The sequence below is a fragment of the Neopsephotus bourkii genome, unplaced genomic scaffold, assembly GCF_033783945.1.
Source record: "Neopsephotus bourkii isolate Nb327-2 ecotype Australia unplaced genomic scaffold, CSIRO-AGI_Nbou_v1 NB_1373, whole genome shotgun sequence".
In the NCBI taxonomy this organism is placed as follows: domain Eukaryota; kingdom Metazoa; phylum Chordata; class Aves; order Psittaciformes; family Psittacidae; genus Neopsephotus; species Neopsephotus bourkii.
In genome coordinates this window covers 5,941,858-5,967,635 of record NW_026901852.1, presented here as the reverse complement: position 1 = coordinate 5,967,635, position 25,778 = coordinate 5,941,858, and the positions used below count along the sequence as shown (strand labels likewise).

Sequence of the window (25,778 nt, the reverse complement as noted above, 5' to 3'; positions counted from 1 at the left end):
CATCCTCTGTGCACCACCATCTGCAGACGCCTGCAAACATACAGCCTCATTCATGTCCCACCCCAGCAGAAGCTCTTCTGCCCATGCCCTAGGATCCACCAGCAGCAATCCTGCCAGCCCCACACCTGCCTGCATGCATACCCATTGCCTCCACTTCAGATATAAACAACATGCTGTAAATGTAAATGCCATAATCATATAAATGCCACTGTCAATGCACTCTGTATCTATACACCCACACGGTATCAGCACATACCCCATCCAACCCTAACCTGATACACACCCTTGAACACATTCTTCCACCCCACGCCTTGCTACAACAGGCTAAGCAGCTTCAGAAAGAGCAAGGGAAAGCCCCAGTCTTTTTGAATCTTTTTCCATGCAGATGGAAACGGGGTAGGTGTGTTTTCCAAGCATCATCATGCTTTGTAGCACACGGATGGGGAGCGTGCCACAGGTGGGCTTCACATCAGGCCCTGTCAAACAGTGAGCACAGGCTCCCTGCTCATGGGTGACTGCAGGAGTACAGAGATCTCTGCACAAATAAAACATATGGAGACATAAGTACATATTATGTTTGTGCATATGTGTACATACATCTGTGCAAGAGGATATTTGGACAACACATCAAGAAGCACCAGTCTTGTGGGCTGGTTGCAAAGGGACTTGCCAATCCCAGGGTACACATACAACTCACTTTGCCACTGCTGTGAGCTTGGATCCCCTCTGTTATTTTTATAAGGCCATTATGATTAGCATTAACCTAATTAATTTGCTTTAATTGGAGAACATTATTAGCCTAAATGGTCCCACTTAAATCACAGAGAAGCCGTGACCAAGCTCTTCAAACAGCCGCCTGTCCCCACTCACCCTCCTGCAGCTGGTTAACACAGCTGAGTTCAGCCCGGGCTGTGCCTTGGCACAGCAGTCCTCCTCTTCACAGGGCTTGTTTTCTGCTCTGCAGGGAAACACCTGCACATCTCAAAGTGAGATCGACTCAGAGCAAAGATACCAGCTTAGCAGTTACAGGCTCCATCACCGAGACACCATCCAAACCTGGTGGGAAGAGACCGGTGTCCTGAGCCACCTTTGGCAGCTACACTGGTAACTACAGCTGAAAAGTACCCACAAAACCTTCACAAATACCACTAGCCTGCTATTGGCTTTACAGACACCAAGGTTTATCATCACGCTTTACCACAAAACCTGCCCTCTTTTGTCATTAACAAAGGGCTAGCTGCAGGGAGATGCAGAGGTGGCTGTGACTGAACTTAACCCAAACATGCTGGGGACCCAGACTACAGCCCCGGGTGCAGCAGAGGCAGCTCACCCAGTCGACTGCACACTGCAAAGCTTCATGTCAGCTTTCTGCCATTCCCTGCTGAACCCAGGCTTTGGCACAATAGGTGCCCATACCTATGGTGTGGTTGATACAAGATTAATGCATCCCTCTCTACACATTGATATACTTACAATCAAGCTGGACCTGGCAGAAGGCTGCAGATGATCAGTGTTTGTGGAGCCACAGCAGCCACCGTGCTTGTGAATGGCCTCTAGGGCCCCAAAGGCAGGTGCGGAGCAGTGAGGATGGTTTGGAATCAACATCACGTAGAAAGGTAATTCTGTATAGGAAGTATGAGAGTAAAGGGCTTGGGAGGGCAGTGGGTCCACCTTATACCCCTTGCAAAACAGGCCAAGGCCAATTAACTGTGAGCTGCAGCCAACAGAGAGGGGAGGAGGATTTCAAGAGACAGCAGGAAGCCTAGAGGAGATCAGAGCTTGGAGAGGAGGGCAGAGAAGGCCTCCTAGGAATGAGTCTAAGTAGGACTGCTAAGGGAATTTAAGCTAGTATCTCTCAGGAGGCCTTGGAAAAGGGGACATAGGTAACAGCTTTGTGAGGTGTTGGCTAAGATACAGAGACAGGAGTATGGGGGAGAGACAGGAATTAGCTCAAGGAGATAGCAAAGGGTGGGGAATGCACATTACAAGTACCTGAGATGGAGTTTTAGGAGCAAGATCCAGAGGAAGGTGATGGCTACAGTCATACCACTGAGGAGCACAAGTGCTCTGGCTGTAAGCAAAAGGGCTGCTGAGAATCTTGGGATAGAGATGCAAGATGCGCTGAGGCTAAAACTGCAAGCTGAAGACCAGCTGTGTGGTCACCCAGCCTTCTGTTCTGGGGGAATGGAGACCTCCAGCCAGGTCACATTCAACCCCCAAGCAATAGGCAGGTCACTCAATAGCCAAAGCACCTTCTTGATGAGGGAAGCACTACTGAGAGCCAATCAATACAATCCTATCAGGGCTAGCCTCAAAGGAAGCAGCTGCACAGGGAGCTCCTCTTACATGCAAAGAATTGGGTATTCATGTTTTCAAAGCTCTTGCTAGCTGATTGGTTCCATGCTCTTGCAGGTCTGGGATTTGGGAGTGCTTGGGACTGGAAGTGCTGTGTCATAGCTCACTCTTCTCCATCCTCTCCTATACCCTGGCCCACAAAGACCTAGATGGTAGCAAACAAGAGACCCACCAGAGGTGTGAATATAGCAGCTGTTACACTTTATTTCATTGCTGTTTTAATTATTTTTCCAATTCAAAAAGACAAGAAAAGTTACAAAAGTACTAAAAGGCATCGATATTGGCAGGACATCCCTGTGCTCCCACCTGGGGAAGGCAGCTGGCAGCACTCATGGGTTGGCAGAAACACAGCTCTGGGGCCAAGCACCTCAGCAGCTCTTGCTGAGCAAAGCCTGGGGCCACGCAAGGGCCATCTGCATGGGGAACGTGGCTCTTGAGACAGGGACCACATGTCCTGAGCACAGGGATTTGGTCTGAAGGGCCAATGCTTCCTGTCCTGCACTGGTCAGGTTGATCGGCAGCAGTTAAAAAGCAGAGGTGTGCCATCAAAACAAGACAAGCAGAGTCTCTATAGGGGCAGGAGGATTCAGCAGAGGAATTGGCCTTTCTTGGAGAAAGGGACTTACTGCAGGGAGCCACGATGCTCTGCCAGAGGTACCTCACCAACAAAAGCAAGCACACCCCTGGAGGTGATGCTGGTGCTGGGGGTGGCCCAGCTGTGGTGGCCTGGAGCCAAAGAGCAGGAAGAGCTGGGTCAGCATCTGGACAGATGTTCCCTCACTGCGTTGCCCAGCTGCTCTGCCTGTCTGTGTGAGAGGCGGCTGGGGAGGGAGGAGGATAGAGATGAGGATTTGGGTCCCCAGGGCTCCACGGCCTTTGGGCTTTCCCCAGGGGTCTCAGTGAAGGGCCCAGAAAGCACCAGTGAGTGCTGGTTCACTGTGTAGCCTCTTAGTGGCAGCCGGACTGACCACTGGTCTCATCCACAGAGTGGCATCAAAGACCTCCCCGCTGCAGCAGAGTTAAAACCGAGTATTTTACTCACAGTTGTACCTCTTGATCCAAGCAAGAAGTAAACTGCTCACTCCCCCTTGCACTCAGCAAGATAGAGGCTCAAGGTGGGGAGCACCTAGACAAAGAGGTTACTCTCTCTGCCAAGTGCAGCAAGGGGAAATGCCTTGTTCCTCTGCCTCACCAGAAGAGGTAAAACCTTGTTCTATTAGCTGTTGCCTTGTGGCACAGAACACATACACACCTCAAGGGCAGATCCTAGTCAAATTCCAGTGGCAGTAAAGCCCAGCATGGTCCCAACTGCCTTATGACTGTATGGAGAAATGTCCCATAGCTTCACTGGAACTCCTCTCCTACCACTAAGTGGCCACAAAACAGAGACCTCTTTCTTCCACTCTATGCTATATCTGGGAATACTTGTTCCACTGATATAAGTGTGCCTGAATTTACTAGACAGCATAACAGGGGAGTGGAAAGCTTGCTGGAGACATTAGATTTGGTTGAGTTTGGTAACAGCAGTTACTTTTAGCATCATGCTAGGGCAGCAGGGTAATGCTGTGGAGAAGTGCTGCGTATTCCAGAACACAGCCTCAGCAGAGAGGAACCCAATAGCACACAGTCACCCCCAAGCTTTTCTCTCTGATAATGCTGAGGACTGAGGGTGGGTGCTGTGTTTTCTCAGGTGGCTGAACACAGACCTTCCATTCTAGAGTTTTACTCTACAAGTGGGAGGCTCATGCCTCTCATTTCAATCCCCTTTTAGATGATATCACTGAGTTGCCAGCAGACCAGCTGGAACTCACAGCTAGATGTGCCTGCTACCTCTCCGCACCCCCTCCAAGGGTCTTCCATTCACAAGAGCTTGAAGTGAATGCAATTATAGCAATATCAGAGAGGGATCTTCTTGCTTTGCAGGCAGTCCTGTATAGCCTCTGTCTCCAATCCTGAGCTCACTTCTGAGTGAGAGAAAGATCAGGTCTACAGCAAAGCACTGTAGACACAGGCACCCTTGGGAAACTGGACTTGGTTTCACACCCGTGGACCACTTGTCCCTGCTGCCATATAGGCCATACTAGCCCCTGAACCCCTTGGAGATATCTACCACCACCATCCCCAGGTTTCACACTGCCTTGGTGGCTGCCCTTGCCAGTTTCTGGACCTGACTGGATTGTTTTGCCCTGAAAGACAAAAATCTCTCCCTTTGCCACTATTCACATATGGCATTGGTAGGAAAACAGGCACTGCTGCAAAGCCATACGCTTCCTGCTGCCAGAAAAGCTGTACTGCAAAGAAGTGTCAATGTCCTCTTCTTCTCCCACCCATCCCCTTGAGTATCACCACCTCCCCTTCTCCCTGCCAGGCAGGCGGTTGGATTGCAGTTCCTGAGGTTTTTGGAGAAACTCCTTCAGTAGGCACATGACGGTTCTTCCACCGGAGCTATCGGGCTCAGCGGCTTCAAGGTGCTGAGGGAACGGAAGGCAAAGGTGGATGGATCATAGACAAAGTGGGGTGGCGGGCAGCCTCCATTGATGCTCTGCCGGGGAATAAAAAGAGGGATTAAGTCAGTGCTCATACAAGCTGCAAGTGGTAAAGTTCCTGCCTTGAGTGCTGGTCCCATCCCTCTCTAGCACAATTGCACCTCCTTGAATGAGGTCATGCTTGTACTTGCAGCAAGTGCAACATAAGCAGTGAAGCTCTTTGCTTGTGTCCTTACTCCTACCCACTGAGAAAAAAGCATGCCTATCCCACCTCCTCCAGGACTGAGATCCCTGGGATCCACATGCCTAGGACTCATTGCACTTGCAGCCAGTAAGTGAAATAGTATATCCATGATGCATTTAGTCCCAGAGTCGGAACAGCAGCACTGCCAGACAGTATCACATGGGAAAACCAAATTCAGATTCACTTGGCCTTGAAGGAGGATCTGCTACACTTTTAGAGCAGGGAGATAAATCAGTCCTCTGGGTCCTAGTTCTCAACAGCTGTCCCATAAGGGTTTACAAATCACCTCTTCTTTATAAAGTTCTAGGCACACTGAACTCCCCAGAGTTTTGGCTCCAGACTGCAGGGTTCAATGAGGAATGGCTGAGAGATGCTCAGAGGAAAAGATCCCACCAGAAGGCCTTACAGCCTGGTTTGTACCCCTGTACCAGCCACCAAAGACCATTCTCTCCTCTTTTGCTCCCAGTGTTCAGAGCAGATCCAGAGTAAGGAGGCCAGAAATATCAGTGCACTCTCTGCAGTGCATGACAGGAGGGAAATGCTGTTCTTGCCTGGGCTCTGCCAGGACCTGTGGATCCCAGAGGAATTATAGCACCAAAGAAGCGATTCTGCTCTGTTAAATAGGAAGTGTTTTCCTTCTACTTCTTGGGAACTGTTTTGTTTCTTCTCTTTGGCAAGCACAAACACCAGTGTGGCAGCTGCTTCACAGGCACTCTTTAGCCAGGAGATGAGGTCTCACCACTTCATGGGCCAGCAGAGTATTTAATCATAATCCCATAGAGTTCTTTTCCCAGGGATAGGGATGAGCTACTGTGAGTGCCACACGCTGGGAAGTTCAGAAGCTCAGAAACTCATGCAGACGTCCCGCACCCTCATCTCACTTCCATCACTGCTGGGAAGGGCTTTACCATTGTTTTCATGGAGGTTAGATAAGAGATCTGACCTGGGCTCTGGTGTTATGTGCCTCCCTGCTCCCTCTTCCAGACTTTTCCTAGCAAACCCCATGGTTTCCATTGCTCAGCCTGCACTAGGGGACTGCTCTTCAAATAACAGGGCTTTTTAGGAACAATTACCACCTCTGCTGTCTCCTCTAAGACAGAGGTTCATTTTGGCTCTTCAAAGTCAGGTCTATCAGACAGCTGCAAGCACAAAATGGCACGGCAAGGTGATGCTCTGATGCCACCTGCTTCCGCCCTGGCTGGGTTTTCACTTGTTATCATAGCACAAACACACACGGTCAGGCTCACCCAGTCACCTCAAATTAGAGGGAGCTGTGGCAGTGGCCAAGCCAGGCCCTGGGGGCTGCAGTCACCTGCAGCAGGAGCCGGGAGCCTCTGCCTCTAGAATCTTGATCATAGCTCGGTCCCATAAGCCCTTTATGTCAGAAAGGTCCTCTTTAAAAGCCAGTATGGGCAGCATGCTCCTGCCTAGTTGGTACCTCCTCTGCCAATTAAGATGGGCACTTGAGAATGGAAAATGCCAACATGGTGCTTGGCCTCATCTGTGCCTGGATTTTAAGCCAGCAAATCATGCCCTGCTTCATCCCCCTGACACCTTGGCCAGCAGCATAAGAAACAAGAGAGGCAGATTTAAGGGCCTTTACTCAATAGCCACCTGCTGTGGGGTTATATATGGTGTGTGCTCTGGCAAGCCTCAGAGCTGAAGGGTAACATAGCAACCCCTATTCAAAGCTAAGGGGCAGAATAAATCAGCACATTTGTCCTTCTCCAGAGCAGAGAACGTCCCCTGCCAGTGCCAAAAGGGAATGGGAACAAAGAACCTGGCAGTCCCCTCCATTTTGAAATGCCAGGCAGGATTAGGGAAGGCAGCTGAATGGGTTCATTTCTGGCACACAGCAGATGAAGAAGAGGCTGGGGAAGGACGGGTCCAGAGGACAAGCAAAAGTCATCCCCAAAAGCCACCAGGCTTTGGATGGGAAGGTGCCCTGGGGTTTCTCTCTGGACCTTTTTCTGGGACAGTGTATGGGGCAAAGAGCTTTCCCAGGTACTGCAAGGAACATGGGCAGAGAACAAAGGCTGAGGAGAAGGACAGGGATGTGAGAAGACATAGGAGGATGCAGAGATTCACAGTTGGTCAGAGAGCTGCAAGTAAGGCTCAAACTGCACCAACCCTGCCTCTTCACCATGGAACCTCTCAAGCAGCCACAGGATGATGTCTGGTTTTCAACAGCACAGCTACCACAATGGCAGGCAAAGGCAGGGTGAGAAGAGACCTGCAGGCAGTAACAGGAGGATGCAGTAATGCAACCACCTTAATTCATGGCAACACCAGGACCAATCTGCAGTGATTTATAACCCTGAGCAGTATGGGTCTGCCTTGCATCTACTCCGTGACTGATAGAGCAGTAACTGCTAGGAAGAGCGAGCACCAGCTCCACATCTCTCCACACTTTTCTTGCAGAAGAGCATGTTTCCTTTGGAGCCTTATCCTGCTCTAGAGATGACCAGACCTGATCTGGCTTAGTCCACGACACCATTTGGGATCTCAGCATGTGGTGGTCTGGCTCTGATGAGTAGCACAAGGCAAAGCTCTGTACATGTATTCCCAGAAAGAAGACGGATAGGGCTGGCTGCCAGAGAGGGAAACGTTCCTCCCACCCTATCACTTGGGCCAGCTGCCTCTCTGTAATGTGGGCAAGCGTCCTAGCTAGCCTGCTCTTCCCCTCGGGTGCCCAGTGCCAGCCTGGGATGCCTAGGGTATCGCTCTGACTACAGAAGGCTGTTAGAGTGGTTGCTGCCGCTGCAGCAGCTCCAGGGAGCTTGCTATAAACCTGCCTGACAGCCCCTGCTGAGCAACCCCAGACCAGCTCCTGCAGAGGCTCCTCAGAGCGCAAACAGTCCACACTTGACATTAAAGGCCGGTGCGTTCACTCTAATGGCATTCAGTCAGCTGGGTAACTCGCACAAAATGGAGCCTAATATGGGCCCTGTGCTAATGGCAATCATTAACCAGAGCCCTCAGTTTGTTAGGCAATGTATTTACACAGCTGGAGAAGGGCCCGAGACACGAGCACTCAGCTGCAGGCAGGAGGGTGCACACGCTCTGTCACACGTGCCTGTGCTCACTTGCACACGCTCACCTGCTCTCACACGCCTCGGGTCACTCGTCCACATCCCTCTGTGCACACACAGACCTTCTCGTGACTTGGAAATCCAAAGGAGAGCTGCCCCTGCTCATACAATTCTTCTCTGCTCATGTCACAACTCAAGCCAAGCAGGGCTTGAACTCCACGGGCATCAGGGGACAGTCCAAGGCAGCACAGCTCATCACTTGCCTATACAACTGCCCAGAGCAGGAGGTAGTTCCAGTACCTGCAGACACCTGGGCTGCCTCATTGCATGCCTCATTTGAGTTAGAGGGGCTCCTAAGGGACCTAGCTTGGGTTACACTATGTGCAGACCACGTACACTTGTCAGCATGCACACAGACACACTTCTTCCTCCATATACACCCACCTACATGCACACTCTTGCAAACCTGTCACCAACTGCATTACCACCACTGAATACAGGTGGTAAATAAGCAGCCAGGCTTGAAGCATATCTAAAGCACATTAACAAAGCAGCACAACAGATGATGGTACAGATAGCGACCGGATGCAGGTGCCTCAAAGAAGACCAGTGAGATTAAACACCACAGAAGAAATGCAGGATTTCAATCATATTAGCAGCCCTCAGGAAGCAGAGAAATGGGCAACTGCTTCATAAATCCATCAGTAACATGATTGTACATATCAGCAAGGAAAAAGTACATAGGAATAAGATAAATCAGGTAAAGCATAAGCCTACTGAAACAAACACACATTCCTTCTAGAAACCCATCCCTTACCCCTGCGAAGTCTGGGAAAACATCCCAAATGCAGATTGTGAAACAACTTTATTTTGGACTCATGATTCCACAGAAGTGAGGTTCTCCGGACAAAGCAGAAGCGAGCACAGCTCCAAGCATGCTTTCAGTTGTGGGAATGACAATCCCCACAGGAGGGGTAAATGAAGTTACCTAACACAACAATGTCTTAGAAGGGAGTGGTGTGCCAGGGGTGATACAAAACTAAGCCCTGCTTAATACTCTTTGGTCCTCTTTCATAAGAGCTCTAGTATCCTGGTGGGATTCAAAATCAGATCAGCTTGTGCACTCTGCCAACCCATCCCTTACCCAGGGCCAACCCAGCACAGGAGTCCCTTCTTTTTTCCTACCCTTGGGCCCTGCTGATTGGGAAATGCTGTCGAGCTCTGTTTGAAGGATGCTGCCTTCCAGTGGCAGATGCCTCTCAGTGGTGGGTGAATGATCCCTTTGCAGTCTGCAGACTCACTTGTTAAAAGTCCTTTGGGATGAAAGGCACCATGTAATTGCAAGTTGTAAAGGCGCATCCGATTCCCACCACTGCCCTATGTGGAAAGGAATAAATTCCCAAAAGAGCCTTGGCAAAGACAGATGTCTGCCTGCTTGAGACAGTTGCCTTGCCCAGGAGTAGACAGAGCCAGAGGTAGTACCGATACTCAGGCAAGTCACAGAGAGTGTAAAGGCTGTCACACTCCATACTGGAGCATTTATAGTTACACTGCTTTTAATTCCACTTTTCATTCTCCTTCCACTCACCCCTGCCAGGTGGTTAGAAAAGAAACTGATGACACTCCAACTCTGATGTGTGAAACCAGCAGCTGTGAGCAAGGGAAGGGGACTTACATACTTGCTCCTAGCTATATTCCAAACATGGCCCTGATTGCGCCACTTCCTCAGTTTCTCCTGTCCTGGTTTCAGGTGGGATAGAGAAATGTTCTAGTAGCTGCTACAGTGCTGTGTTTTGGATTTAGTATGAGAGTAAGGGTGATAACACACTGATCTTTATGGTTGCCAGGTAGTGTTTATATCAAATCAAGGACTTAGAGCTTCTCATGCCCCACCAGTGTGAAGGCTGGAGTGGCACAAAGAGTTGAGAGGGGACACAGCTGCCCCAAGGGATATTCCACACCATATGATATCTGCTCAGCATATGAACTAGGGGGACATTTGGAGTGATGGTGTTTGTCTTCCCAAGTAACTGCTAGGTGTGATAAAGTCCTGCTCTCCTAGAGATGGCTGAACATCTGCCTGCTGATGGGAAGTAGTGAATAAACTCCCTTGTTTTGCTTTGCTTCTGTGCATGGCTTTTGCTTTAGTTATTAAACTGTCTTCATCTCAATGCACAGGTTTTCTCACTTTTGCCTTCCTGATCCCACTGGCTGTGTGGTGCCGAGTTGCCAGCTGGGGTTAAACCGTGACAGTACACCCCAGCCAGGCAGCCAGGATGAACTAATTACCATCCAGGTGTTGGGACCTTCGATGAGAGGTGATTTCCTTTCAATTACAGTCTTGCTGCAGGCGGTTTTCAAGAAACAGTGGCTGACAAGCAGGACCAGCTCCTCCAGTGGAGCAGCAATTCACATTTAACTGCTGCTTCCTTAACTCCTGGAGGGCCTCTGACAATTTATTCCAGTCACAGACCTGGAGCAGCAAAAAAGAGTAACTTTTCAAAGGCAAGCCCCTTTCCTCCTGGAAGCCTCTCCTCCACATCCAGGTTCATATACAGTTTAATTTCAGCTAAAAGATACAGCATAGCAGAATTTCATTTCAAGACTATCCTCCCTTCTCTTCCGAGAAAAGAAAGGCTCAACTCCAAACACTGTTCTGATAAGGAAAACAAAAAACCTCTGCAGTGAGCTTTGTTTCCCTGGGTTCTCCATTGCCCTTCCCTATAAGGCTGAAAGGGCTGCCTTCCTCCCCAGCGTACGGCTGCCCAATACCAACTTCCTTCTGCGCAACCACACTGCAGAGAGCAGTTCAGCAGTTTACAAACACATCACTGTTCCTCTCTGAAAGGAAAGAAACCCCTTAAGAATCTATCAAACGTCTGCACATCTGTGTGCAGAGTTGTCAGATGGCAACTACCACACCTAAGAGAGGTGCAACCAGACAGACACCACCGAGCTTCTTCAGAAGGTGCTTCAAAGGACCTAGCAGATGCTTGCTGGTCACTTGCCCCAAAGCAGAAATAAGCCAGTTTCAGCTATGGGTCCCTGCTGGCACCAGTGAGCTAAGCCTTTCATCTCCTCTCTCACACATCTTTGAGACATGTCTTTGAGAAAGCTGTTTGCAAGCTTTGATTTGCCAGCCTGACAACCTGAAGGAAGGAGGCTGCATGCTGAAAAGGGACAGATGGGTCATTCAGAGGGGCAGGCTGTCAGTGGTCCTTGGCCAACCTGAGGAACTCACTGCTCCAGGGTCCCAGTGAAGGACATGCTCTGAAGGCCACACAAATCTCTTACGAACAAGTGAATGAACCCACATGCCCCTACTCATGAGCTGTCTTGTCCCCACTTTCTCTCCTTCTGATACAAGGGCCTGTGCTTCCCTAAACACACCTGCAGCAGTTCCTGCACACACCACAAGGTCTGTGTGTGCCTGAGTGGGATGAAGAGTGGGCACAAGAGGAGCTCCAAGCACCCACACGCAAGGCACAACCTGACCCTAAGTCAAAAGTGTGTACCTAAGTGACACTACCTTTTCCTCTCCTCCTTCTCGTCCCTGTGTGGCAGGAACAGTGTCCCTCCAGAGATCAGCATCAACTGCCTGCAGTCCTGCTCCCTTCAGGGCATGAGCCCCAGCTCCCATGCTTCTCACACAGCCGGCGCGTGGTGCGTACTTGTGCATGTGCAGCTTCTAGTTTGGATGAGGCCAGGACAACCTGAGTGCCTCAACTGAAAGGGAACCCAAATTAAAACGGCAAAGCCAGTATTAATTACCCTGGCATGAGCAGGCTGCAAACACACGCTGACGCAGTGCGCTTGCCTCTGGACAAACCGCCCCCAAGTGCAGGAAGGAGGTGTATTATGGGAGAGGTGTGTGGGAAAAGAGGGTTACAGCTCTGGGGACTGGGAGAGGGAATGGGTGCCAGGTTCCCACAAACACACGAACAAAGGGAAGCGGGGAGCAACTGCAGTGGGACTGGCAAAAGACATGCCTGATGTGCCATCTTGGACTCGAAGCTCTGCTGGAAAACAGAGGCACAGCCACCGTGACCCTCTGCCACCTCCTACCCTTCTCTCTCTGCTCTACCACCCAGGTGTGACCAAATCTGTCCCCCTCTCTCAGAAACATGCCTTGCCACTTCCCAGCCCCTTGCACCATGCTGCTGCCAGCCACAGCCACCACCAACACCAACACCCAGGGCTGCCCCAGCAGCAGCTGGTCACTGGGCTGCACCTCTGCCCTAAACTGCTTTCTACCCCTTTTCCACACCCCCCTTCTTAAACCAGACCCGTAACCCACATCTGACCACAAAGCAAGGACAGTGCTGAGAATAGGAATAGGAAGGATGTCAGCCTCCTGACTCACCAGCCACTCTCTACTTTCATAATGCTGTCTGGATTATGGAGCTCTTGGTGATCCCACAACATCCCTTTGGCAAGCACTTACATGAAATAACGCGTGCAAGGGCACACATAGCAGGACTTTATGAAAAGCAGGCAGCAGTAAAAATCCTTTAAGGAAGCAGAAAAAGAGACATGACAGCCCCTCTTCTGGCTGCTATGGACAGGCTGAAGGCTAGTTAGCCTTTGCCATGAAACCTAATGAAAGCAATGCTAAATAAAAGAATGTCTAGAGCCAGATGCTTGGGATTGTTTATAACAGACAGAGGCATTCCCACCTTGGCTACACTGGATCCAGAGGAAACTCTGGACAAAGAAAGTCTTTTGTCAGGAATTATTCACACTAATGGCTGGGGTTCTCCAGGGCCAGCTATCACTGCAGAGACCCTCAGCAGGAGCAGGGCAGCTCAGGGGCTGAGTTGGGAGCATGGGGGGACCTTGTTCCTTCAATAAGCTAATGACATTCATACTCTCACTTAGCAGAGGACCTTCTCGATTGGGCTCAGCACACATGTGCCTAACCACAGGAGACAGGAGCCCACCCGGGGAACTGGAACGTTAAAGCCTCAATGAGCAGCCTCTGCACAGCAAGTAACCCAAGGATGCTATCAGCGAGGGAGATGAGTCTCTCTCATTGCTTCTAAAGGGCAAGTTCAGGTTTAGGCACACTAAGGACAACCAGGACAGTTTGACAAACTGTTAGCTAGCTGCAGCTTGGGATCTCTGCTGCCTGAAATGTCAGAGACATTTGTACTGCATGATAGGGTACAAATAAAGACACAGCTCAAGACATGTGAAGATCAAAGTCCAGACTTCAGGTCTCCTCACACTGTCTCTTTGGGCAAGTGCTGGTTTCTCAGTTTAACTCTGCCTCTGGGATGCTATATTTAGCAGTGCTTGCAAAGCACATTGGGAGCCTGTGATGGAAGGGGCAACATATGTGTATGTGCACAGTCTTCTGGCTTTTTAGAAACCTTTACCTCATGCTGTGTGGCCAGAACGAGAGGTTTGCACCAGTACTGCTCTCTCACCTAGCCTGCTTTACATTTGTGAATGGCTCAGGTATCTGCCAAGAAGGCTTAGGTCAGTGTATCTCCTGCTCAGCTCCAACCTGAAAAGGTCCCTTATTTTAGGAGAAGAAAACCTAGCATGTTTCTGCAGTGGCCTTTTAGGATGCAGATGCAAGAGATATAAGACAGGGAAGTCATTCCAGGGATCTGGCCTCTGTCCAAGCAGAAGGCGTTCTCAACATTGATAAGATCAAGGCAAGAGCACAAGGGGTTTACGTTCCCATTTAAAATTCTTATTTTGTTTTTTACATAGCAGAAAACATCTCTCTGATCAGCCAGGTTATCAGATTGGCCTTGAAATCCTTACTCCCTCTCTGCCTGCTCCAACAAGAGCTCTTGAGATACCCAGGGGCTTGTGCCCACCTGCTGCTCCTGCTGAGATAAGCCCATTCAGAGACTGCAGGTAGGAATTTGTGAAGGAAGAACAAGAATAGAACTAGATGGGTGTCTTGTAAAAGGGCCTGGAGAACTGAAAACCTGTGGTATTACAGAAAGACTTTGGAAGATGGGTCTCTGCCTCCAGAGCTGGCTACAGCTGACCAAGCGTGGTCCAGGGCAGAGGCAGTTACCTGTGAGCACAAGCACATCCTTCCAGTGCTAAGGGAGTGTCTCCATGCAACACCCAGCTGAACCATGCAAACATGCTCTGGATGCTCAAATACCTCATCCACACCTACAGCCTTGCTTCCAGTTACACACATTACACCAGCTGAGCAGGTCTGCACACACGCATTGCCCACCTCACCGTGCAGCACCCATGTAGGCTCATGTCAACCCCTCCCCTTGCAGTGACATGTGCTATGCTACACGTATCTACTATGTACAGGTCCATACTTCATACACACACTGTCACCTCCAACTGATCTCTGTCTGAGAGGCAGATTCTCCTATTGTCCTTTATTGGGGGGAAACAGAAGCAAGATTTTTTGAGCATTATTTTTGAGCATTTATTTTCCCTTCACTATAGGCCCTCCCCTTGCACAGCTGCTATTCCTGAACACATTTCAACACAACTGTGCTGCTGGACATTTGGGAAGTTTATTAATCTGCCTTAATCTGTTTAAGTTCTTAGACTCGTCACATCACTGTCCTACCATCCCTCTTAAGAACTGCTGAATGAGAAGAAAGGTTGTAGCCTGACACCACCTGAGCTGCCCCTTGGGAAGCTGAAGGGAACAGTGATAAGGTGACACCTCAGTGTTAAAACAGCACATGGAGAAGCAAAACCCCACCTCACTACTCTATGAAACACTGTCCTCAGCAAGGACAGGATGAAAATACTTCATTGATGTTACTAGCAGGTCACTGCCATCATCATCCTCACAAAGGAGGCAATAAGCGTAATCCTTTCTCCGTCACTCTATCCAGCAGCAGAACTACAGGGAGAAAGCAAGCATGTCTTAGTGGCTGGATTGAGATTTCCCTTCATATGACAAGAGCAGAGCATCATCCTTCAGAGGTACTGACCTCTCTCAGCTGCTTCCAGAGCTGAGGCACCTCAGCAAGGTATTCTGCCAGGGACCTGCTGCCTCCTAAGCTAGATATACTAAAGTAGGCACTTGCAATCACTTGAAAACTGGAAGCAAAAACGGTCCTTTACCTAATGACTCTGCCACCTTGACAGACCAACAAAAGGCAGTGAAGTATCATATGCTATTGTCATGGAAACCACATGAGCAGCTCAGGTATAGAGATGCACTGTCACAGCTTGGCAGGGTTGGCCAGAGAAGCATGGATTCTGTGCCATCTGTCAGAATGGTGTGCTCTCGGTTTCTGCTGTTTATTTTAGTGGGAGCTGACATTGGCTCAGCAGGGAGCAAAGGGATAATTCTGCCTCTCAGATTCTCCAGGGACACAAGAGTACCTGCAATAATGAGCTCAAGGTGTCAGAGGAAACCGCGCCACTGAGGCATCACTGGAACCCCAGGGACTGACACCAAGCAGCACTGGAAAATAGCTACAAATCCAGGAACACCCGGAAAAAATAGTGGAAGCACATGGACAGGCATAAAGGAAGGTGATAAACGAGTTGCACTAATTGCAGCAGGATTAGACTGTCAGTAGGTCTGAAGGACAGGCATGGTATGGGGAGAGCTCACAGGGTACAGGAGGAGACAGCTCTAGTCAAAACAATCCAAGCAGGAGCACAAGAGATGATAATAGATCAGGATTAATTGTGCAATCAGAAGTATCAGGTCACTGTGGTGTTGCTGAAAGACAGGACTGAAGTGCCCTGGCAGAAGGCATGTAAGGGAGTTGGAGAAACACTATCCAGCTCTCCACAAGGTTCTAGCCAGGCCAACCTGCTCCTCCTCCTGTCAAATACCAAATTCACCAACAAAGCAGTGATGGATAGGGGCACTCAACAGCATGCCCATAAAGAGAAGCACTTCTGGGTGCATAAAGGCATCAGTCCCATTTCCTGCTGGACAAGGTATAAACCCTGAAGGATCCTGGTCTGTCATTCACCCCTCCTGCAAGACTATAATTACTGCAATGAAAGTAGCAGCTTTATCACAAAGGATATCTTTTTTGTTCATTCTGACCTGGTTTTGCCTGTGTATCACAAACATGGGGAGCATCAGATGGGGCTCAGTGGACTAAGGCACTGGTTTTGGCTGCAGCGTGCAAGGTCACAGACACATCTCTCACAGCACTATCCAGCACTGACCAAAAGGACGCCAAGGTACCCATGGAAGAGACAGGCTGGCTGAAAAGTTAGGGGTTAGGGTGCTAGAGACAGAGACTCAGAGATGCAGGCAGCATAAATTAAAAGCAGGAGAGTTGGGCAAACCTAGCCCTGCCAAGCATGCGTGTGCTCAAGCATGGGAGATGCTCAGACACTGTAGTATCAGCCTGGCTACAAAGCCACCCAAGCAATCTAGCCTTCTCATCTGTCATCATTCAGTCTCACATGCCATGCAGTTCTGCAGGTATAGTCCCTCTTCTGCAGCTGCCTACTCAGTACCTCTCACCTCTACCAACCACCACTTGTTACCTCACATTAGCACTTCCCTCAGCCAAGAAGGATCCAGATGACACCTTACAGGACAGTTATGCATAGCTGTATGAGCTCACAGCAGGGAATGCAGAGTTTCACCCAAGAAAGCTCTGAGCCCACAGCCTCCAAAACAGAAAAGCCAATGTATTATTAGCCTCATCAGCACCTAACCTAAATTACAAGTAGCAGCTTTTGTTATGCAGCTGATCAAGCCACAGGAAACCTCCAGAACTAATCTTCTGGGTATAGATGTTCACAAAGAATCACCACATTCAGATATATGTGGAAAGATGCAGGAACTGGACCAGAAAAGGGCAACTTACACGAATTTTAATTACTCTAGTCTTCGCTCCACAATTCTTCTTAAGCAGCATCTTCTGAAAGAGAAGTAGAATCCAGGGGTTAGTAGAAGTAGCACGAGGGAACAGAAAGAGGGAGGTTGCAGGGAGTCTCTTTTCATCAACATTTAATTAGCAAACAAGACGGATGGATGGGTAGGTGAGATATGAAAGGCTGAGAATTACTAGAGGTGGCCTAACCTGAGGCTGTCCCACCCAACCTGCACAGTCCCTTGGCAGTGACTGACACCCTGGGATCTGAAAGAACATACAAGACATTCCAAGGAGAAAGAGATGGAACAACCGCCTGAAAGGAAGTTTCTTCTGTCCATTAGCAGTTAGACTTTGCCCTGAACTGAGTGAATTTCTCTTCCTTTCATGAAGAATAGTGTCTTTAATGTACATGTTCTCATTATTTAACAGCTATTTTCATTATGCTTGCTTATTTAGAATTAAAAAACAAAGTAAAAAGCACCTGCCCACGGACCTAAATCCCCTTGCTATGTACTGCAAGGGCCATTAAAGTTGCCATAACACATGAACTGCACAACTTCGCAAACAGGATATCCTTAAACCAGCAATTACTGTGTGTAACTACAGAAATAAACAGGTGAGTTACAGCTTTATCCCAGTTCCGAGGCAGTGCTTTGAAAGTTGGCAAGTGAATAAAATCATTCCTTCCCCTCAAAAAAACTCCAAAAAGTGACTCAGAGTGGAAAAAACAAGGCTTTAAGAGAACGGTTTTTCCCATAAATAATATTTCAACTACATTTTTATGACAGAAAGCTTGGTGATGGAGGCCCATCAGGAAGAAGCTTCTCCATCAGCCTTTGAAATAAAGAATATTTTCCTAGCTCCTGCCTGTTTTCAAAGAGTCAGGTTGTAAAAGACCATTAAGATCACAGAGCCCAACCATTACCAAGGAATACGCAAACAACCCAATGAAACTCAGAAGAAAACAAAACCCCAAACTGAACACCGCAGCAGCTTAGATCAAAGTACGTGTTATTTTTCCAGTAGAAAGTACTGCTGAGACATGGGGAGAGAAGCCCTGATCCTCCACCACCTTCTGTCATTCCACACTCCATAAGCACATCCTTGCTACCCAAAGCTTGGAGAGGGAGCTGGAGACCCATCCATCATTTCTACACCCATCAGCCTCTTTGAGGCTGTTCAGCCTGGAGAGGAGAAGCTGCATGGAGACCTCATAGCAGCCTTCCAGTATCTGAAGGGGGGCTATAGGGATTCTAGGGAGGGACTCTTCATTAGGGACTGTAGTGGTAGGACAAGGGGTAATGGGTTCAGACTGAAGCAAGGGAGGTTTAGATTGGATATAAGGAGGAAATTCTTTCCTGTGAGGGTGGTGAGGCACTGGAATGGGTTGCCCAGGGAAGCTGAGTGCTCCATCCCTGGTGGTGTTCAAGGCCAGGTTGGACAGAGCCTTGGGTGCCATGGTTTAGTGGGAGGTGTCCCTGCCCATGGCAGGGGGGTTGGAACTTGATGATCTTATGGTCCTTTCCAACCCTAACTATTCTATGGTTCTATGATCTAAAATCCAGCCCTTGGCACACTGACGTGCCTGGAAAAGAGAAGGGCAATGCAGTGCAGCACGACTCGAAACTTGTACATAGGTAGTTAGGGGCCTGAGGAAAGTGCATTTGACTGGCCAAGCAGGCATGGGAGAGAAGGGAGGTGCTGCAAGGATTCTGAGCTTTTTCTCTTAATCCTTCAGCAGATTAATCCCTAATGCTGTCTTTGCTATCCATCAAAGGCCTCAACAGTAGCCATGCCTGATGCCTCTGTCCCCAGGTCTCACATGCCAGGTTTGTAACCTCGAAGGACCCCACAAACCAGGTAGAAGGAGACAAAGGGAACTGCTGAACTAACTAACCCTAGCCTGGGCTGTCCAACTAAACAAGTCATTCTCTGGGAATTCCTATAAAACATGGGGCTCCATTCCCAACCAGGCTGCAAGGCAGCTATTGTAAGGCTGGTACTGACTGTGAGGTTACCATCTTTAAGACCCCCCACAACCACACAGTGGAAAAGACTGAGGAGGAGGGAGAACCTGGTGGGAGTGACAAAACCCAGGCGTGCAGGGAGGGACAAAGTGAGGAGCTGCAAGGTGTTGCAAAGCTTTGGTCTCTGTAAGTGTTTCTTCTAGACTGCTGTGAAATGCTGGCTGGGGTGGAAGAGGAAGGTTAAGGTAGACAGCTCAAGCCACAAGGCCAATGGTGGGATAAAATGTGTGAGACAAAGTAGGGTCCAGCAATCAGTCTGGAGTCCTGATTCTCAGTTTTCAAGCCCCATCCTTGAGGGGAAGAGCACTGTTATAGTAGGACATACCCTGCTGCATCCCATTTGACTACAAGCTGCGTGACTTTGGGCAAGACTCAAAGTTCCCTAAGCAAGGTTCTCTAAGCTCCTGTAAGATGAGCTTTGCAATGGTACTTGGCTGAACCCTCAAGGATGGAGCAAGGCTGTGACACCTAACTTCATAGTGCCTCAGTAGCATCACAGGATCCTCAGTTGAAGAAGTATCTTTAAACACAACCCTGTCAGCCAGGGAGCAAGCACACTACCTTCAGTGCAGTCCAGAAGGGTCCAGTGCCTGTCCCATCCACAGATCCCCCAGTGACTCCATCACAGTGCAACAAAAGACATTATTTCCCATGTATCAGTTAGCTGAGGCAGCAAGAGCTTAAATTTACTCATCCTGACCTTCTACTAAAACGCATAGGAAGAAAAAACAGAGACAGCAATTACAAAACAACAACCAAGACTGTCTGAAAAGCTTGAACTAGCCCATGGGTGGATGGATGGATGGTTGGATGGATGGTCAACCAAGCAACTCTACCAGGAATTCATGCTCAGCTATATCCAAAACCCTATTATTTCTGGCAGAAAAATCAGGTGCACTTTTAGCAGTGCTGTTGCAATGAGTTTTAACCACATGAGGATCTTACCACTATTTGCACTGTTGCTACAATGTGCAGCAAGAGCACAATGCCCTACATAACAATTTTTGTTAGTTAATAGAGATCTTTGGTGTGCCTCTTGATGAGCTTAGAAGTAAAATGCAGACATGACATCCCCTTATCCACAGGCTGTAAAACTGGAGCACAAGCCTCAGAGGAAAGTCTCTGGAACTGCTGGGTTTTCCTACTTCCGTTTAAACTGGAAGTGGAGCAAGGCCATTTGTGCTGTACACTGCCAACTTCACTGCAAGATCCCAAGAACATCACAGCAGACAAAACAGAGGGAGGACAGACAGTGAGCAAGCCAGCCGCATGATCCTGCAGCTAAAAATGAATAAACAGAAGGCCAGTTATCAAATGTTGTTCTATTTAATCAAATTGCTTCCACCTCACTTGCAGCCACACACTCGCTGCACCCAGCACAGTAAAGCAATGCTTTACAAAAAGTAAGTCGAGCATCTCTGTGTGGTTTTCCATCCCTCGGTTTTCCCTTTCCTTGCCAAACCTGAGTGCAGACTTCCAGTCGGGGAAGCTAAAATGCAGTGCTGCCTAGCAACAACCAGGGACTTGCCATGGCAGCCTCTCCTCATCCTCCCTCTGGAGACCTCCACGTCACAAGTCAGCCAGGAGATGCAGCAACTCATTAACTCCTATTTACACAGATACAGGGTAGAGCTGAAATAACATTGATTTGGCTACATGACTTGCAGTAGCCTAAAAGCAGGAGAAATGGCATATAAGAAAGGTGCCACATTCAGTTTAGTAATTATGTGATTGCTCCTAATTACTAAGCCAACCTGGAAGTGCAGTTTTGTTTCAGAGTTAGCTTTTGGGAGCTATGACAAGGACAAGAGCAGAGATTTGCTGAAGGTCATAGAGAAAGTAGCAAAGCTGAGCATAAACGGTAGGGTTTGGTTTCTGAGGTTCTTTCTTCCACCTGCAGAAAGGGAAACGGAAGAAGAGGCAGTGTTCAGTTTTCAATTTCCATTAAAAAGGCCCTCCTGTTGGTCTCTGACAGAACTGCTGCATCAGAGCTGAAACCTACAGATTGGAGCACTGTTATTTGCATGAAGGAAAGTCTGTTTTATGATCCTCTACTTAAAAAGAGGAAATGACATGACTAAGGAAATGTTGAAGGTTTTTTTGAGGGCACAAGAGTTATGTCTCTCTCTAAAAATAAGACTAAATTGGAATGATTTGGGTTAAACTCCCAGGAAACAGGAGAATCTGGTCAGCCTAAAAACCCTCCCACCAGTCTCACCTCCTGTTACACAAATACTTTCTGTTTATAAACCCAGGGACTGTGCTCTGGATTCAAAAGAAAGTTGCAGGGACTGGAAACCATCACTCGGAGAGTTATATATTTACTGAGTAAGCTGTGGTAATGAACCCCTGAACAGGCACGTGTGGCTTTGCTGCACATCGCTGCCTCATCAAAATACCACATTAAGAGCAGAGATGAAGCACCACCCCTGCTTCCCCCAGAGCACAGCTCTCTAATCCAGCCTTGCTTTAGCAGAGATCTCTGATTAAGCTCCAAGTCCTCTAACTAACTTAAGCAGTAATGAACTAACCCTACTAATGAACTAACAATCTAACTAAGGGCGTTAAGTGCTGCACACATGTATTTGCTTATGTGCACAAGCTCCTGTACCCAGATCTACTGCATACAAACTGTATTATCTAGATGATTGTAACAGATACTCACAAAATACAGGTATTCTTAATAGAAGGTCATTCTAGGAATAGTGAAACTCTCAAGAGGGATGAATCTATGTCACACTACCACAGTTCAAAACTAAGTACTTACCACTGTGCCAATGAATGGCTTAAAGACAGGCATCACAGCTAAATACTAGAATATTTAAGAGTTTGAACTACCTCTTAAATCAGTGTACAATGCAAAGTATCAGCTTGTATGCTAATAAACACCTTTCATCTTACATCTGCTTTTTATGTGCACAGTTTTAGAATGATTTCATTTTCACTACCTCCACAGGACAAAGCAACAGCTCTTCTGTCTATTGGTGGAGGGTTATTATCTTAACTTATTATCTGGTTGTAGTTTTAAACCTAAGAGCTGGATGCTGTTTAACTACTACTATGTTTTTCAGAACAGTTTAGTCTATTTCATGCAAGAGAGCACAGGAACTCTCAGTTCAACTTAACCCATTTAATTTACGACAAAGGGTCCATACTGATACACAATCTGCTTTGCTTTGACTGAGTAATTTTGCACGTATCTTCACTTGTTTAATGAAAAAGATCTCAAAAGTGAAGAATTTGTTTCAGTAACTGTGCTGCCACTTGACTTCAAGACCGGGCTTTTAGAAGAACATCAAGCAGGCCAGAAGTCTGCCTTTTATTTGTTTTCCTGAAGACCCTCCACAGTGCTTTGAAGACACCAATGTGTCTGTCACTCGTTGACATCTTAAAGATCTTGACAGAATGCGAAGGTTAAAGCAGACCAAGTTTTAAGAAGTCTCTTCAGCTCTGTAACACTTGTTTTATGTCCAGTCTGCTTCCCAGTTGTCTGGACTCTTCCAGAAACAAGGCAGACCAAGCTTGAATGTCCATCACAGAAAATACATATGTAGAAACAGACTGATGATGTTTCTTTGTTCAGAAAGAACTGAAAGAAACATTGCTCTAAGTCACAGCAGAAAGCTGATGTGGAGGAAAAACCATGCCCAGTGATGTGATGGCCATAAAGAGAAAAAAACCTGAGAGCAAGGCAGTGAAGCAGCTCCTTGGCCCAACAAGCAGAGGGCTGAAAGGCCCTCCATACGATGCCTCTTGTGAGGGGGAAGCGAAGGAGGCGCCAGTGCAGAGGCAATGCCGATGTGTGCGCTCCAGCCCAATGCCACCCCTGGTGCATGCACAGGGCTGGCCAGGGGAGCACAGCCCCATGGCCCTTCTCTCCTGGGAAGGCACTGGAAAGCAAGAAGCCTCCCCAGCTTCTTTCCCTACTGGCCCCTAGAGCCTGGTTTGGGCCAGGAGACGCAGCCTTCCCCCCCAGCCCAGTGCTGATCATGGCCTGTCCCAGCGCACTGCTGCAGAGGCAGGGAGAGCGCAGGGAGGGTTAAGGCGCAGGGCAGGAGTGCAGCTGCGGGCAGTGGGCAGATGAGGTCAGGGCACTGCACAAAGTGGCTATTGTGCAGCACACTGCGGCTGTAGGCTTCTGCTTGAAGTGGGGCGTGTGGTGCCAAGGGGTCCGCAGGGGCAGGAGGCTCACAGCTGCTGGACACCAGAGAAAGGTGACACAGACAGGCAAGCAAAGCAGCAGCACCTGCATGGGACCGACTGGAGCAGTTCAGCAGGGCCCATTTTACAGCACAGGATGAACTAAAGGAAGGGGATCGACTACCTCCAAAGGCAATGCTCCCACAAGCGAGGCCCCAGCCCCAGCTCAGTGGGCATGCTGAAGTTACCAGTCCCTCCCTGACACAATAGCACCAATGCCTCTGGGCTTAAACATCAGAGCCCAATGCTCTCTGCTTTCACAGACATCCCCTGTGCAGGAGCACAGTGCTCCATGCCCATGTGGCAGAGCGCGAGGGAGCCAGACCACAGCTCCTGTCCTTCTGCCAACGCGGTTATGGGTGCTCTGCAAGGGGCAAAGCTGGCTCTGCCCTCACAATCGGTTTAGGAGGATAACAAGGAAAAAACCTTTTCAATCTATTTTGTAGGTTGATTTGGGGCTGGATGTTTAAATTCCTTGGCACTGAGCAGTGCTGCTAAGTGCACTGGCATCACCTTTTAGCTCTGCAGTACAAAAACTGTGTGGAAGAAGAAGGTCACAGGCTCCTCCTTACTGCTGTAAAGCTAAGGCAACTCCAGCTGACCTTACCCCCCAGCCAGGCTCGGGCTCACAGGCATACATGACTATAAACAGCAGAGAAACAAGAGGGGCAGGCCTTCCCAGCTCCCTGCCCAGCCCCTACATCAGCACAGCATCACGAGGGCTGCATTTCACCCACAGCCTTAAATCACAGTTATCATCTGTCAGTCTGCAGACTGCTCCACTAGAAGTTAAACAGCTTCACAGCACTTTAAAATACAGGCTAATTCAAGTGCTTTGGCCAACAGGCTCCTCCCAGGAAAACAAACTCCAGCATCCAAAGACTGTAAGCTGTGGTAATGCCGTGGAATATCCTGAAAAGCTTCAGAGTTCTTTAGAAAGTTCTTTCTATTTCATATTCAGTTGAATTAGTCATTAATGCTTCTTTTGCAACATTTACCCTCAATCTGCCTTCAAAACGTCAATACATTTGGTCTCTCAACACTGTCATAAAGGGACCCCATCTCTATCAGACACAGGAGCCCCAGTTTTCCAGGCAGCACCTCTGCCAGCAAGTGGCACGAATCCATGGCCTCCGTGTAGTGCAAACGCTGACCACTTAGCATCTCTGGACAGGGCAGCAGAGGAAATGCTGATTGCTAAAGTGATCACTGAGAACAAGTTCAAACTAGAAACGAAACAAAAAGCCAGACAAGGCCTTACAAAACAGCGTAAGGGAGGGACCTGCCTGGATGGCACACGGCAAACGGTGGACCATGAAAGCCACAATGCACCAACTTCTGTGGTTATCAAAATCCCTTCTAATGGTGTCATTCATCACCTTATTTTGTACACTACTAGGAGTGGTTCAGCTGTCACTGCTTAAGAGATAGGGGTGAAAGCCTACAGCAAACACAAAATGGCCCTGAACCAGGGGTGAGTCTTACCTGGCAGAACAGCAAGTCTATCCCACAGGTGACTGCTCTCATACACAACCCAGTTGCAATGCTCACTACAGGAGAGTGTGAGCCCAAGCCTGGCCAGGAAGGTCTGCCACCTGGCAGGGCGTCTGAATTCCCACCACTCCCAGGGAGCAGGAAGCAGATAAGGTTATTAAATTACAGGCTGCTTTTTGAAGTTCTCACTGACTATTACACTACTGCCATAGCTAATGCAAACACAGCCACCAATTTACAGAGTTATGGTCTAAGCAAACAGACTGTGCAGGTGACTGGTTTTCTACTGCTCCTCTGTCACCTTTGTGGCATATGGTCTCCAGATACGCTCTGGATCTGTACAGAAGCCCTGTCCCCCTAGGCACAGATAAGAGGCCAGATTTGCCCTGGCACTTTTACCACTATCCCTTTGATTTGAATTTGGGGATGGAGGAAGTGAACACTCTGCATGGTGCATCTCTGGCTCAGCAACCGCTTCCCCTGCTGGTTTGCCTGGCAGGGTCTGAGTCTGCTGGTCTGCAGGGTGCATCAGATGGTTCATCTATTCACTCCTCGCCAACCCCAAATCCCTCACTGGTTTTCTTTGAGGCCTGGAAAGAATGCAAGGCTCCATTTGCGTAGCAAGCAGACATGACCAAAACCTCCAGCACCTGTGGAGTAGCACAAATACAAAGAAGGAGCAAGATTCATTAATTCCCTATCACTCAGCTGCACTTGCCAAAGTTATCAAAGTTCAAACGCTGGGCTTGCCTCTCCTGCTCACTAGAGCCTGGGAATGGAGGAGGGAGGGGTGTGAAGGGACAGAAGGGTCTTAGTTTCACAGCTGGCAGGCATGGTAGCAGCTCTTAAGGAAAAGCTGACAAGGCTTTTAATTCAGGGTTGCCAACGTGACTGTTTCCTCGCTTTGTTCCTGGCCTTGGTACCAAAGCTGTCCACAGGGAACACCCAGTCTGGTCTAACATACCGTCTTATGTCTCTGTAGTGTATGTTACTTGTGCAGTTCCAGCTTGTGACTGTTAACTGATGCCTTGGCTCGGATGCGGGTCCAAAGCCCTCCCTCCCCACAGACTTTTGCCATAGGCAGAGCGAGGGCAGAAGGCACGTTGCTGCTTACAGCTTTATCCTGTTCCCCTTGTTAG

The 25,778-nt window shown here is 48.7% G+C and overlaps 1 protein-coding gene across 4 annotated transcripts in view; it reads right to left on the bottom strand.

The window, feature by feature from the left end:
* Positions 1-2,535: 2,535 nt before the first annotated feature.
* The window catches only part of LOC133219727 (uncharacterized), a 57,700-nt gene continuing 34,457 nt past the window's right edge, over positions 2,536-25,778 (bottom strand). For 2 of the 4 annotated variants that reach the window (XM_061367240.1, XM_061367238.1), the window contains exons 4-5: positions 16,910-16,963; positions 2,536-4,897 (exon numbers count right to left, since the gene is read on the bottom strand). In XM_061367240.1, the coding sequence (XP_061223224.1) occupies positions 4,769-4,897; positions 16,910-16,963 (183 nt within the window). In that variant the 3' untranslated portion in view covers positions 2,536-4,768. The remainder of the gene's footprint in view (positions 4,898-16,909; positions 16,964-25,778) is intronic. The other 2 variants (XM_061367239.1, XM_061367241.1) reach the window with 2 other exon arrangements.